This window comes from Heloderma suspectum, chromosome 2 (genome assembly GCF_057233095.1).
Source record: "Heloderma suspectum isolate Gila_16-S chromosome 2, 16-S_ref, whole genome shotgun sequence".
In the NCBI taxonomy this organism is placed as follows: Eukaryota; Metazoa; Chordata; class Lepidosauria; order Squamata; family Helodermatidae; genus Heloderma; species Heloderma suspectum.
In genome coordinates, this window is record NC_139459.1 from 340202491 (window position 1) to 340217461 (window position 14971).

Consider the following 14971-nt stretch of genomic DNA (forward strand, 5'->3'; position numbering starts at 1 on the left):
CATAGAGATCGAAAAATATTTAGAGTGAACACAGCCTGAAGTTCCAGTTTCAGTAGATCTTTCCCCCCACCTCCCCGAGGGTGGAAGGGAAAGCTCCTCATAGAAAACAATAGAGAAATCTAGCAATGAACACCAAGCAAAACAGAAAAAAGGGTTGTGGCAGCTTCAAAGCTTACAAATATATTAAGGAAGGCCTAAGGTTTTGTGGAATAAGATCCGCTTCATAATCCCTGATCAGCCAGAACGCTTACTGGCTGATCCTGGGCTAGCCATGGTCTCTAGGCCTTATCTTCCCTACAGGGGTGTTGTGAGGCAGCTTTGGTGCCACTGAAATCCATGCGACAATTTAGTTAGGACTTAGCTTAAATTACATTGATTGCGGGGGGGGGGGGGGTCAAAGTCCAACTAACTTCCCCTGGATCCAATGCAATGAGTCTTCCTTTAGCAAGCCCTGCCTTCTCCCATCAGCTTTGCCCTGTTCACTTAACATAAATTGTTGTAGACCCCAAGGTCAAGTTTTAATCAGGCCCTGGGACTCATGTGCAAGCTCTGCTTGGCATGAACTTTCCTAGACGTAGAGGTGCTTACTCCAGAGTACTGGCAAGAGACCAAAGTCTCTTTTGTCTTCCACACAGAGCTTTTATCCTGCTATTGAGACTGCTCACTCACAGGAGTTTGCGGATCCTTTTCATGACGTTCTCAACCTCCAGAGGTATTTCCTGGTTATTCCAACTCAAAAAGATCCAGAAATAATGAACTATCTATTTAAGTTGGGGTCTTATGTTATTAAAACAACCACTAGATGGCCCTGTTTCATTGATCTCTAAGGAACCTTGAAAATTAAAAACTTCCCCTCTCAGCAATCACTGGTTGCTGTCTGAGAGCCCACTGTAAACGTGGAAAGGCTCCACAATGGGAGAACTGCGGGTTTTTTCTTTACTGTAAAGGCAGCCTGTGTCACACAATACAGTAGTTGTTAAAGAGCAGTAATACACAAGAAAGAGAAGTTTTATACATGCAAGTAGATCAGATAAGCACATGGCGGCCTCCCATTTTACCTGTGGCTCTCAGGCAAACGCATGGGCCCCAGATTTGCATACCAGCCTTCGTTCTCATTGCGAAAGGTCTGCGCCCGTCCTCCCACACGCTCACTGGCTTCAAGAACAGTCACCTGGAAACAAACAGGACAGCTCTTGTTGCTTCACACTGACACTGCTCTCTCTGTCAGAATTTCCTGCTCAGTTACCGTGTTGAACTTCTTAATCTGGAAGCAGGTGGGAGGAGAACTTTGTTCTGCATGCAATGCATGTGGCTTCTCTCTAACAGGATAGTTTGCCTATGCATGTCCTTCCCTTTCTTGAAGGTGATTAATAAGGGACTGATGTTTTTGTATGACAGCTGCTGGCCTCTCCTGGCCTCCTCCTTAGATCAAATTTTTGCAAACAGTTGTTGTGAAACTGAAGAAGGGGGATGGACTCACAAGATGGAATATGACACTGTGCAAAAAATATTCCTTGCACATTAAAAAATCCTAGATGCCAGGGAAAAAAGTTTCTAGCCAAACTAGCACCTCCCCCTAATATTCTAGTTTTCTATATGCGGGGAATTGCGTTGTACAGAGGGGTACTCAGTCACAAGGTCTCCCATCTGCAGTCTGAAGCAGTCATTCTCAGTCTGCTGGCTGAAGGTAATGCTTGCCATCTCATCTGCTGTTTGGAAGAATTAGGTCAGAATTCATTCCTGTCTTTTCTGTCTCCAGTTCTTCATTGCTTTCATTCATTTAAGGAGCAATCCTATGCATGTTTAGACAGAAAAAAGACCTACAACTCCCAGCATGCCCCAGCCTGCACAGCCTTTTTGTAGGCCCCTTTTCTGTCCAAACATGCATAGGATTGTGCCCTTAATCTTGATATAGCTTGTATCTACCTTGCTCCAAGCCCCACCCACCACCAGCTCATTATAAAGAATTTTGTTAAATTGCCATCCATGGCTTAGGGTTGGCTCACCAATGCTTGCTTGTTTCCTGATGTCTTGGGGAGGGGCCGTAGCTCAGTGGTGGAGTGCTGAAGTGGTCTTCCATGGGTGGAAGACCGACAGGCATGCCGAAGTAGAAGCTGAAGTGGCTCTCCCAGAGGAGATAGCCCATTCTGAGATGGATAATTACAGCCACCAAATCAGGTTCTACAGGCCCTGCTTTACATGCAGGAAGTTCCAGGTTCAATCTCTAGGATCTCTGGTTAAGTCAGGACCAGGCAGCAGGGGGTGGGGAAGAACCTCTGTTCCAAGACCAGAGAGCTGCTGCCAGGCAGAAGAGACCTGGGCTGGGGAACCCGTTTCAATCCAAGGGCCACATTCAGTTTCGGAGGAGCTCTCAGGGCCGTGTTTCAGTGGGGCCAAAGGCAAAAGGGTGGGGCAAAATAAACACATTACTAGCATATGGCACCATAAAGCTCTTATTGCCCAGTAACTAAGACTGACTAAGCTTTTCCACCTTCCAGAAAGTGGGGAGAACTCCACCAAACCTGGAAAGCCATAAGATCATCGCAGTTGGGAGAAGGGTGTGGAGTCAGAGGAACGGGGCGTGGCCATCTGGGGAATCCCAGAGTGCCAGACTGAGACTCAAGGAGGGCCGGATTTGACCTCCGGGCTTGAGGTTCCCCCCTGTAGGAGACAATACTTGTCTAGATGGACAATATTCTGGCCGGATGTGGGGCAGCGTCTCACATTCTAACACAGGGATGGGGAACATGTGGCCCTCTAGATGAGGTTGGACTGCAGTGCCCTACATCCCTCACCATTGGCTATGCTGCCTAGGGCTGATGGGTGTTGCAGTCTAACAACATCTGGAGGGCCACACATTCTTCTCCCCCGCCCCTGTTCTAATATGACCATGTCTTCATGGACTATCACAGATGTTTTATATTAGGTCTTATCATGGGTTAATGTTTTATATTAGGCCTGATCATGGTGGCTTATCATAGGTTAATTAACCCACAATTAGCCCTGGTATTTGCAGTGTGTGTGTGGCTGCCGTTTTGAATGTGTGACCTCTGATTGGGATAGAGGAGGTTGCAGTGTGTTGTGCGAACCTGGCCATTGTGGGTTAATTGAGGGTTAAACAATCCACACTTAACCCAACTACTAATCAAGGGTCACGTGTGGGTTATCTAACCCTCAATCAACCCACAATGGCTGGGTTTGCATGACATGCCGCAACCCCGCATTGCCCCCATTGGAGGTTGCATATTCAAAAGAGCAGCCCACTTGCCCCACACAAGCTGCAGCTAATCATGACTGAGTACTGTGTCCAGTTCTGGGCACCATTCTTTAAGAAGGATGCAGATAAACTGGAGAGGGTTCAGAGGAAGGCAACAAAGATGGTCAGGGGACTGGAAACAAAGCCCTATGAAGACAGACTGAAAGAACTGGGCATGTTTAGCCTTGAGAAGGCTGAGGGGAGATAGGATAGCGCTCTTCAAGTACTTGAAAGGTTGTCACAGACAGGAAGGCCAGAATCTCTTCTCGATCATGCCAGAGTGCAGGACACGGAATAATGGGCTCAAGTTACAGAAAGCCAGATTCTGGCTGAACATCAGGAAAAACTTCCTGACTGTTAGAGCAATACGACAATGGAACCAATTCCCTAGGGAGGTGGTGGGCTCTCCCACACTGGAGGCATTCAAGATGTGGCTGGACAGCCCTCTGTCAGGGATGCTCTGACTTGGATTCCTGCACTGAGCAGGGGGTTGGACTTGATGGCCTTGTAGGCCCCTTCCAACCCTACTATTCTATGATTCTATGATTCTATGAGTTAACTAACCACAATAGCCTGCCATGTCATGCGAACTGGGTCGATGTCTTATGTTAGTTCTGCACAATCCTTTCCAGCAGACTCAACTGGCATGCATCTGCCAGTCCTGAAGGCCTGGTTCTCGCATGCAGCCACATCCTTTGAGTTCTCTGCATCTGATTATTGTGCACTTGATGCTGGCAGTTAAATGTGTGAGCTGATTCTACTGAAAAAGCATTGCATCTGTCTGTGCAGCCATGCAAGTCTTCACTTGACTTGTACTCCATCAAATGAGGACATTGGATGTGAACCAGCCCCAGGCGCATGGTACGCAAGTGTTGCTTATCCTAGGAATGACTTCCTTATGCTATGTGACGTCACACGTTTATATTGGCCCTCTCCTAAATATTACTTCCTTTCAACTTATTGCCTATTTAAAACTTCTATTCTGGCCCAGTTCCCCTACCCATACTGCTGGCCGCATTTCGAATCTTACCCATGGCCAAGAATCCTGCCAACAAACCATGCCAATACTACATTGTTTGTGCCTGTAGCTGTGTTTGAATGCTGGCAGGACCCTGGCACAATGTGACTGATATATTAGGGGGACCCAAAATGAGGTTCAACAGGCCATGTCATTACCAGTGTAGAGCTTTGGGCAGTATCGAATGCTGCCTGTCCATGTGTGGAGCCCACCACCGCTTTCGTTCCATGCACAGCCAGCCCCACTGATTCTGCTGTGTGAGCGGCACCCACCGCTTCCGCAACGGAGATCTAGAGTTTCTGAGGGTAAGCCCCCAAACAAGCAGAAACATTCATTTCTGGAATGGGGCAGGCCAATGGAGCTCCTGTAGGCAAGCTCTGTCAGCCTGCCCAGTTCCAGAAACGAGCATTTCCGCTCATTTCGGGTTGCCCACGGAAGTGCTACATGTCCGTTCTGCAAGCAGTGGGCGCCACTTGCAGAAAGAATTGGCAGGGCTGGCTGCTCACGGGCGGTCACCGTTGATTCTGCCCATAGCATGTAGCCTATGCTTCATGCATTTTTCTCTTTTCTAGTTGTCATTTTCTCCAAGAAATGTGATCCAAGAGAGGTGTCAGATTTACCTTGTGCCCAGCCTCCGTGAGAGCATAGGCTACGCTGAGTCCTGACACCCCTGCGCCCACGACCACTACATGTCTCGGATGGGTTGTCTTCTCTAGGCCATTCCTGGCTATCTCTACAAATTCTTCGTAATCAGCCTCCTTGAAGCACTTTGCCAGTGGGTTAGAATCGGCGGTGCAGCTTTGCAGCGTTGCAAAGAAGAGCAACCAGGAGAGAACTGGACAGAACACACACAAAGAAAATATCTATCAGGCCTGCATGCATTGTCCTGTTTGTCCACATCCTGTGGATTTATCTTGTCCATTATCACTCCAGCTTACTTTAGCTCTGTGCTCATTGATTGATGGACTGCATTTTCCCTGCCTCCTTAAGGTGGCTTACAAGATATTACAATATATTTAAAATACAATTACAAAGGGAGGGCAAAGGCATATACACATTTCCTCCACTCTTCTGATGCTCCAGCTGCCACTCCACAGGTGGATGTCTGGGCCACAGCAGGGCTCCTAGGAAATGACCCCGGCCTGGAAATGGCTGTTAGTTAGAGCAAACAACACAGAAAGAATATTAGATAAGGCATTTCAAGAAGACCCTGGCTTGTAGGCAGCAGAAGATTCTTTTCCTGAAAGAGCTGAAAGAATGGTGTGTATGGAGGAAAACTCATCTATCAGCAGCACCTGATGAAGTTCAATGAAAAGGGACATTTCCTGTTTCCCGTTTCTTTTCCTCTCACACACCATTCCACCTGCCCATCGAAACACACACACGCACGCATTGACACTTATCTATTTATCTAATTCATTCATTTATTAATTAAATTTCTAAACCACCCTTCATCCACAGGATCCCAGGGAGGTATACACAACACAAACAAATGCAGTATAAAAACCATATCATTACACATTAAAAAGCAAACAATAACTTAAAATTTTAAAATTTTAAAATTCAAATGTTAATATGCCTGGGCAAAAAGAAACATTTACCTTGGTGCTGAAAAGAAAACCAAGTCGGTGCCAATTGTATTTCCTTTGGAAGGGCATTCCAAAGTCAGGGCACCACCACAGAGAAGGCCTTTCCTTTGTAAATGCATAGTGTATATCTCCCACTGATATGGTGCATGTTGATGATGGGTGGTGGGTGATGGATGAATGGAATGCGTGCTTGGGTGTGGATGGATATACACATGCCCATCCATCCGCACACAAGCATGCATTCCATCCATCCTTCACCCACCACCCATCATCAACATGTACCATCTATTTTTATTTTTTTAATTTAAAATGTTTCTAGACTGCCTTTTAGGGCAGTCTAGAAACTGACTTCTAGAAACTGACTTCACTTCATCGGGTGGCTTCCAGCCATAAAATTCAGTATAATAATTTTAAACAAAAACCCTGATACAGTAATAAAACAGCCAATAGCTTTAGGCACTAAAACAGATTAGAATCTCTTTATAAAAGTGGAATTTCCACCGTTTTACTCTTTTGACAAGAGCAGCTGTTTGGGTGATAAGGGGCAGGGGACAGATCACAAAAGGAAGGGCTAGAAAGGGGGAGACTGGGATGAAAGGGAGAAGACAGCAAGAGGCAAACACACATTTGGGGGATAGAGAAGGGAAAGAAAGGGAGAGATGGGGATAGATAACAAGAGGGAAGGAAGGGATAGACAGAAGAGGAACATCTTGGATTCTGATCACAGAAGAGGCACCCAAAGAACAGGAAAAGCAATAAATACACAAGCACAGGCAGAGCAACCCTGAGGGACATTTGCTCACTTCCTCGCTTCTTGGCAAGAACTTTGAGAGGTTTTGAAGCTAAATGACTCCGTGGGATGGATCCCACCTCCCTGCAGTGAATGAGGGGAGTGTACAAGCAACCATACCAGGCTGATGGCCTCAACAGACTGACCTAACTCTTGCCTCCCTTCAGCACACCCCTGCGAGGTTTTTGTAAAAGGCGCCAACGATCCAAGCGGAAAGCTGGGCCTGCTGTTGAGACCAGCTGACTGCCATGGGCACAAAGAGCTGCCACCCCACCCCAGCAGCGCCTTAAATACATAAGTGCCCTTGGAACAAAGCAGCATTACTCCTTTTGTTGGTTTGGCCTTTCTGAGGAGGAAGGAGATGTTGCCAGACACCGCTCTGGAAAAGGAGCCCAAATTGGCTGTCTGAGCAAACCTGTCTCATTCTGTGTAGTGGTTGGGCCAGCCCTGGCCCTGAGGTTCAAGCAAGCATTTCACGCTGCATCAAAACAGGCTGAAATTGCTGCTATGATGACTAGGACAGAGTCTTCATGATTTCACTGGCAGATTTGCCAGATTCTGGTCCTCCAGGTTGCAGATGGTACGAACCCCACCTGCTTGTCTAGAAATTTGTTAATGATGAGACAAAATGTCTCACAGACTCACAGATTATAATTGTGTTCAGTTAAATGTAAGATACATGACACTGAGAAAGAAGCTAGCATAGTTCCTCATGATGGTTACTAATGACTTCTTTCCCCTTCCTTTTAGAATCATCACAGTCATTATTATTTAATTAAATTTCCCATCCTGGCTCATAGGCTCTTTCCCTATAATCATAGAATCAATCATAGAATAGTAAGGTTGGAAGGGGCCTACAAGGCCATCGAGTCCAACCCCCTGCTCAATGCAGGAATCCAAGTCAGAGCATCCCTGACAGATGGCTGTCCAGCCTCATCTTGAACGCCTCCAGTGTGGGAGAACCCACCACCTCCCTAGATAAATCTGCCCTGTAATCTGCTAGCTAGTCTGTTTCCTAATCTTTGACTCCCAAGCAAGGATGGACAAATCTGTCCATTTCAGGTTCTCTCAGTTTCCTATTTTTCCAGTCTTAACTCCAGTTCAACCCAAACTCTATTTTTTTAAAAAGTGTTCATGAAAATTCATATGCAGTTTTGTGAACATTTCTCTGAATACATAAATTTTTGTACATCATTTTGCCTAATGTACACATTTTGTGCAAGAAATTTGCTTAATATAAAGATTTTTTTAAATGTTCATTTAATATATGCATTTTGTATGCAATTTTAATTAGAAAAATCCACTGCAAAATTCAGGGTTGTGCAAATTTTGAACGATAACTGAGTTTTGGTTCACATAGTGCAAAATCAGGTGAGTTCGTATTAAAATGCAAACGGAACTAATTTCTTCTCCTTCATTACTCTCAGGGCCAATTCATGTGACAATATGAGCCCTATATGAGCATTCTAATCCCCCACACAATCAAAGTTCCATGTTAGAGTGGGACCAACTGTGCTAGATCAGGATTCTAAATGACATGGGGAGCCAACGTAAGTTAGGCTCCCCACTCCAGATGTTCGCCTTACAACGCTTGGTGCATGATGGAGGGGGCAGACTTAGGGTGCTTTCAGCTGGAGGGCTCTTAGCACTCACAGCTAGAAAGCATCGTGCAGCTATTCTGTCTTCTGTTCCTTTGCAGATTTTCCAGAGGACAAAAAGAGATGAAAGAAGATGTGAGAAAACACAGGAGGGTTATGAGTGGAGGACGGCATCAGCTGGACACCACCTTGCCATAAAATTCCAGGAAGGAGGCAGGGCAGTAGTGTGATAAAAGCTGTATCTTGAAGCACCCTTAGCTTGCTCATCCACTCATGTAATTCTAGCTAGCCAATCCCAGGAGGCTGAGCTGAGGGAGAGGAGAGAGAGAGAACAGGGCCATTCCAACAGCCCTGCTAAAAAGAATCAATCCCTCCCACTTTCCTCCCCATTCCTTTTTCCTTGTGTGTGTTGTTTTTTTAGATTGTAATTGTTACGTTCAATTACACACACACACACACACACACACACACGTCTCGAGTAAAGAAATGATGGGGAACATTTGAGACCAATCCTATTTCTAAACAGTGTTTTTCAGGCCAGGATTCCCAGGGATGGTTTAGGGTCCCAGCAATTGTAGGACTTTTTTTCTCTCTAAACATGCATAGCATTGTGCCTTGGGAGACTCAGGATCTTTGGACAGAACCAATTAAAAAAAGTAAAAGCTAAGTACATTGTCCCTTGGGAGCTGATGTCAGGGTGGAAACTGAGCCCATAGAGCCCCAGAGCAGTTCTGATTCTGAGGAGGAACAGCAATCCATGGGAGAGGAGCTCGCTCATCTCTCACAAGCACAGGAGCTGGCAGAGCTCCTGCCAGCATTCCTGGGATACATAGTGACCCTGGCAGCGAGAGAGCACTGGAGGGGGGCTTGCTGGATGCTTGGTGCAGACGCAGGGAGCAACAACAGATGGAGGGCGCGGAAAGGAGGTGTAGTGCTCGTTTGGCGCGCAAACAACGGTTGCGTCCCGAGGACTCAAGGGAAAGAGGGAGGATCTCTCCATAGCCCATAAGTTCAGAGTCTTCCCGCAGTTCTCCTTCAAATGGGGACCAACTGCCTTACCTGGAGCTTAGGCTACTCTGCTATCTATCCCCAGTGCAGTTCCTTGCTTAGTCGCTAGTGATTAGTATCTGTAAGAGTCATAAGTAATAAAGGAATAAAGCCTTGGAAAGAATCCTCATCATCTGTGTCCTGAGCTGGCTATTGGAGGGGACTGCAAGAGGCAGCTAGGGCGCTCCTGACAGCTAATAGGTAGCCAACTAAGGATACACAGCATGTTGCAAAATGTTGTAACCCCTTATTCCTTGGCCTAATGTCATTACAACGTATATTTCCCTGCCAGCATGTATTTATTTATTTTATTGCATTTTTAAACTGCCTGGTAGCCAAGTTATCTGGGTGGTATACAAGCTAAAAACATAACAATACAACATGGCAATAAAAAAATAATAAAGAAGTCAGATGACAACAAGATGAACACATAAGAAAACCAAAAAGTAAAACCACTAGCATGGATAAAACAGAACAAAGATTAAAAAACTGTCCCCTAAAGCACTAAAATAGTTCCTAAAATGCCTGGAAAAATAAAACATTTTTCACCTGGTGCCAAAGAGAGTAAGGGTACAATCCTATGGAGATGGCACACTTTCTGGCTGGGGAATGCTGGGAGCCTGCCTAGGGAATGCTGGGAGTTGTAGGACCTTTTCTGTCTAAACATCCATAGGATTGCACTCTAATGTAGTCTTTCTGGGGAGGGCATTCGAAAGACGAGGCAGCACCACTGAAAAGGCCCTCCTCTCTCTTGTAGCCACCTGCCTCACCTCATTTGGTGGGGGTACCTGGAGAACAGCCTCAAATTATGACCTTAGGTCCTGGGTAAATAAATATGGGAGTAGAAGCTCCTACAGGTAACCTGAACCCAAACTGTCTAGGGCTCTAGAGGTTAAAACCAGCTCTTCGAATTGGGCTTGGAAATGGACTGGCAGCCAGTGCAGATGGCAAAGTATTGGCATAATGTGATCATGTCAACCAGTCCCCGTTAATAATCTAGCTGCCCTGTTGAATGACATCAGAACACAAGTTGAACTAGAATGCTAGATGTTCTGTATCCTTTGTAACGTGAAGTTGTAATATGCAGTTTCATGTACAGAATGGCTAAGATGCTACGAGAGCCAGTGTGGTCTAGTGGTTAGACAGCTGATTAGGACTGAGGAAATAGACTAGGACAATGGTAATCATAATCATAATCATAATAGAAGGGTGGGAAGCAGAAAACAGGAAGGAGCTGCAGTGATCAAGGTCATGCGAATTCTTTCTTCATATGGAATGCTCCAATGACTCTAACACTCCCTTTCCCTTAACCTCATGCACAGAGTGGATCAGAAGAAACTGTGCACAGGTGCTGTATGACATCCAAGAAGTTCAAACAAACAGAGAGCAACCTGATAAATGCGGTACCCTGTGCAGACATGTCGTAACAAAAGGCCACAATCTACCAGGGAGTTTCCCTGCACAGGGCCCATTGAAATGAATGGGAGTTGCAGAAGAACAAAATCCTACATTACTCCACAGACAACAGTTCAGAGCAAAAACAAAGTTTTGTACACCAAAAATGACTTTTTGAAGAAGCTCAAACTTTTCCCTCTTCAAACCTTGCTTTTGAAATTCAACTTGCCATGATATGGTTTTAAAAACTGTGTTGGTTTCAGCACCTCCTGAAAACGGCTTTATTTCAGGAAGCCTTCCTTGACTGACCAACCAGTTTTACTGGTACTGTGTCTTTTAAAATAACAATTTTTAATATGGTATTTTATTTCTTTTATCTTTTTTTAGCATTTTATCTTTTATGGTTCACCTCTCCGGAATCTGTTTAGATGTAGAGTGGTATATAAATGCTGTAAAATTAATAAATAGATAAATAAAAACTTTAAACCTAAATTCTACTGATTTAGATTTGGTTAGACTGTGAGCAGGTTACCCATTCATTTTATTTCTGTTACAGCATCTCATCTACATTAGGTGGTATTATTATTATTATTATTATTATTATTATTATTATGGCATCTGAGTTAAGTCTTAACGTGCAAATTATTTTACCTCCCCATCTTCATTCTCTGAATCCAGCAACATCAACAACTGGGGATTCTGGAAATTTTTTTTGAATGAATATATAAATTTACATCAAAAATTTTTGTTGTTGTTAATATCCATCAATTACAAATATTCAGTAGATGAAAGATTTGCCTTTTAGTCATTTCATAGGTACCTTCTGTGGACATTATAGGGAATGTGACTATCCAAAGCTACCACCTTTAATATTTATTTTTACATTGCCACTTACAGGAATATAGTAGTGCCAAATTCACCCCCCAAACAAACAAGTGAATCACAGCCCCATTGGTTAGAATTTGCCTGAATGACTAAAACTGGCTTCCGGCAATTAATAATTTAAAGCTTTATAACAATTGGAGCTTGCAGCCCCTGTTGAGACCACTCCCTCATCCCCTCCCCACTCAAAATATTTTTGCTCTACTACAATCATTAAGCCAAAACTGTATTGTAAGCTAAAGCTGACAATTTTCACAGCTACTGGAGGCCTTCAAACCTTTGAAAAGTTTCAGAAGCACATGCAGTTATTATGTTCAAAACACACACTCCCTAAGAAGGAACCCTTTCTGAAGATTGGAAATATGTTTTAATTGGAAATATATTTAATAAGATTGTCATGCCAGCAACAACCCCAGAGATGCTTGATTAGCCAGAATGTTACTTACGGAAGATGCCCATTTCCTTGCACTTAGGAACGTGGATGGCAACGCTTGGACAAAGTATTTCTTTTGCTAAACAATCTGCTCGAAACACTTTTTAAAACAACTCATATGCAAATAGAACAGGAAGAACTGCGAAGAATGCTGTCAATCCATAACCTCCTCTCCAACTCTTTCCACTTCTCCTCCCATTCTAATTATGCATTAAGTAATGAACAAAGAAATGGAAAAACCTCAATAGGCTGTGTTGCTTGCGTTTACCCCTCTGGGAAGTCCACAAGCAGGGCATGAAGGTTACAGCCCTACCCTGACATCTCTCTCCAGCATCCAGGATGTGGTGATATCCTCTTAATATGGAGGTTCCATTTGAGTATAAGCCATAGCTGTCCTCCATGACTTTCTGATCCTGGAGGAGCTCTCCTATGGCCCCTAGACAGTGTCCGGGGGCCCACAAGATACTTCAGATTCCTGGATCCAAGGTTGGAGACAAGGCTCGGACCTCGGATCTGGGAATCCATGGTCCACCCCCTCCCCCTTGCAGCTGGCACAGGAAGAACCACGCCAGCTGCCTCTCTGAGGTTGGGAACCTGAACTCAGAGACAGGGTAAAGGGGACATTCTGGTGGGTGGGGAGGGGAGGAGACTGGAGAGGCTGGGATATGAGTTCTCCTGAAGCCTCTCCAGACTTCTTCCCTCCCCCTCCGAAACGCCCCAGCTAGATGGGAGAAAAACCCTGTCTAGCGAAAATGTAGAGCGGGAGGAGCGGTGGACGCGGTGAACACCGCCACTCTTCCTGCTCTGCACTGGATGCTCGAAAGCGTCTGAGTTCAGAGGTTTACGAGCATCAAGGGCGGAAGTCATAGGACTGCACCCTTAAAAAACAAAACAAAAACCCATGTAAGCCAGAGGGTGGCCATCATCCCATCTTGTGGCAGAAAACTGTACATTAATTCCTACATTACTACAAAATTCTAAAGTGTAGAATATACCCAGTACACACAAGTGTAGAAATTATGTATCTGCTAAATGAAGATTTCTGCCTGGTGCAACCATGATGCCTAACAACCTACGTCAAATATGTAATAGCCACATCCTTAATTCCTTCCCCATGTCCATCCCTTGTCTGCTCCTCTACTCCTTCCTCGGACAATTGATTGCCTCTTTAGGGCAGGGGTGAGCAACTTGTGGCTCTCCAGATGTCGTTGGACTGCAACTCCCATCACCCCTGACCATTGGCTATGCTGGCTAGGGATGATGGGAATTGCAGTCCAACAAAATCTGGAGGGCCACAGGATGGAAGGAAGGTTAACAATGTGGGTTAAAGCCAACATTAGGGTAGCAGAAATCTGCTAGTCCAATGGGACTGTCTCCCTCTCTCCTCCTTCCTGGAGCCATGCACATCCTTGAAAATCTGCTCCACAGAGTTTCCTGGCCTAACTGCTTCCATCAGCAGAATTGTTGGAAGCTTATAAGGCAGTGTAACTGAGCTTATTTTAAGGCAAAGAGCTGCCATAAGGTTTTTGCTTACCTACTGTATAAGACCAGCATAGATAATATAAGATAGGTATAGGCTAGGATAGCTAAGAGAACCACAGATTACTAGGCCTGGTAAAACACTAGTTCAGTAGGCCTAGTTCGTGTCAGAGTAAAATTGCAGGAAGTATTTGTATGGGGTAGTAAACTCATTTCTGCTTTGGAAAAGAGAGATGTATAAGAGAACAGGTTGCGGTTAATGTACCTTTTTTAGATATGTTGCAACCTCAAGGTACAGAGACAGGATGCTTAAGAAGTTAGAGACGTTCTGAGTTTCTCTAGAATTAGTCAAAGCATAAATAATGACATGTTCAGAAGGGAGGCACTTAGATTTAGAGTAAGGGAGTTGAATGACCATCTTATAATACCCAATCAGTGAGCTTATAGCAGATGCCCAATATGGTGCAGGACAGATAAAAGGAAGTACTTCTTTATACTGCACATAGTTAAACTATGGAATTCACTATCACAGGATGTAGTGAGGGGCAATCAATTTGGATGGCTTTAAACGGGGGTTCCACAAATTCCTGGAGGAAAAGGCTATCGATGGCTACTAGTCCAGTTACAGTAACAGAGGCAGTGAACCTATGTACACCAGTTGCTGGGGAACATGAATGGGAGGGTGCTGTTGTGCTCATGCCCTGCTTGTGGGTTCCTGGTCCACAGCTGGTTGGCCACTGTATGAACAGATTGCTGGACTAGATGGACCCTTGGTCTGATCTAGCATGGCTCTTCTTATGTTCTTATGTTATATTTCAAACTCACCCCAAGCTTAGAAAGGGGCAATAAGAGTCTGCTTAAAGCAAGAAAAAGTGCAGGGTGGCTTCAGATTGGGCTCAGTTTAGGCTCAGGTTTTAGGCCTTAAAGAGCGGTTCACCAAATAAAGCAAGTTTAAGGGTCTCAGCATATCATTTAAGTTTTAAAAATCACACAGAAAAAGGATCTAGACCTTGCAAGCCACAGCCTTCCCAAATCACCTACCCTTTGTCTGCTGTCCTCTCCAGTGACCCATTGGATAGAGGATCTCCCCTCCATAGGTCTCCCATTCACTACTGTTAATAGTCCTCCTTCCTAAATAGGAATCATCATTCCCAGGGGGCAGGGGAGGGGGACTGACCTACATTCCCAGCCACTGAAAGCCAGTGCTGATCAGGTGTTTTCACACAGCCTCCCTTGCTTTTCAAATGAGGCCCTTCAATGAGATTCACTGCAGCAGCTGCTGGGCCTATCTATATAGGGACGCATGCTTGAAAGGGAGCCAGCTCTCCGAACGCAAGGAGCCTCAGTGACCAAGCATCTCGGCTAGGGATGGGGGAGAATTTCTCCCCGAAACTTTGGGGGGCCGAGCGCCAACGCATTCGGTCCTCCAAAGGTTGTTCGGGGACAAATTCCCCGCCCCCCCGCCCCCCCCCCCGGGATGGGAC

At 45.1% G+C, this 14971-nt stretch overlaps 1 protein-coding gene across 1 annotated transcript in view; it reads right to left on the reverse strand.

Moving 5' to 3' along the window:
* LOC146355174 (L-amino-acid oxidase-like) overlaps positions 1-14610 on the reverse strand; it is a 28854-nt gene extending 14244 nt beyond the window's left edge. The window contains exons 1-3 of the mRNA XM_084840776.1: positions 14529-14610; positions 4895-5109; positions 1059-1171 (exon numbers count right to left, since the gene is read on the reverse strand). Coding sequence (XP_084696902.1) covers positions 1059-1171; positions 4895-5109; positions 14529-14559 — 359 coding nt within the window. The 5' untranslated portion in view covers positions 14560-14610. The remainder of the gene's footprint in view (positions 1-1058; positions 1172-4894; positions 5110-14528) is intronic.
* Positions 14611-14971: the final 361 nt, after the last annotated feature.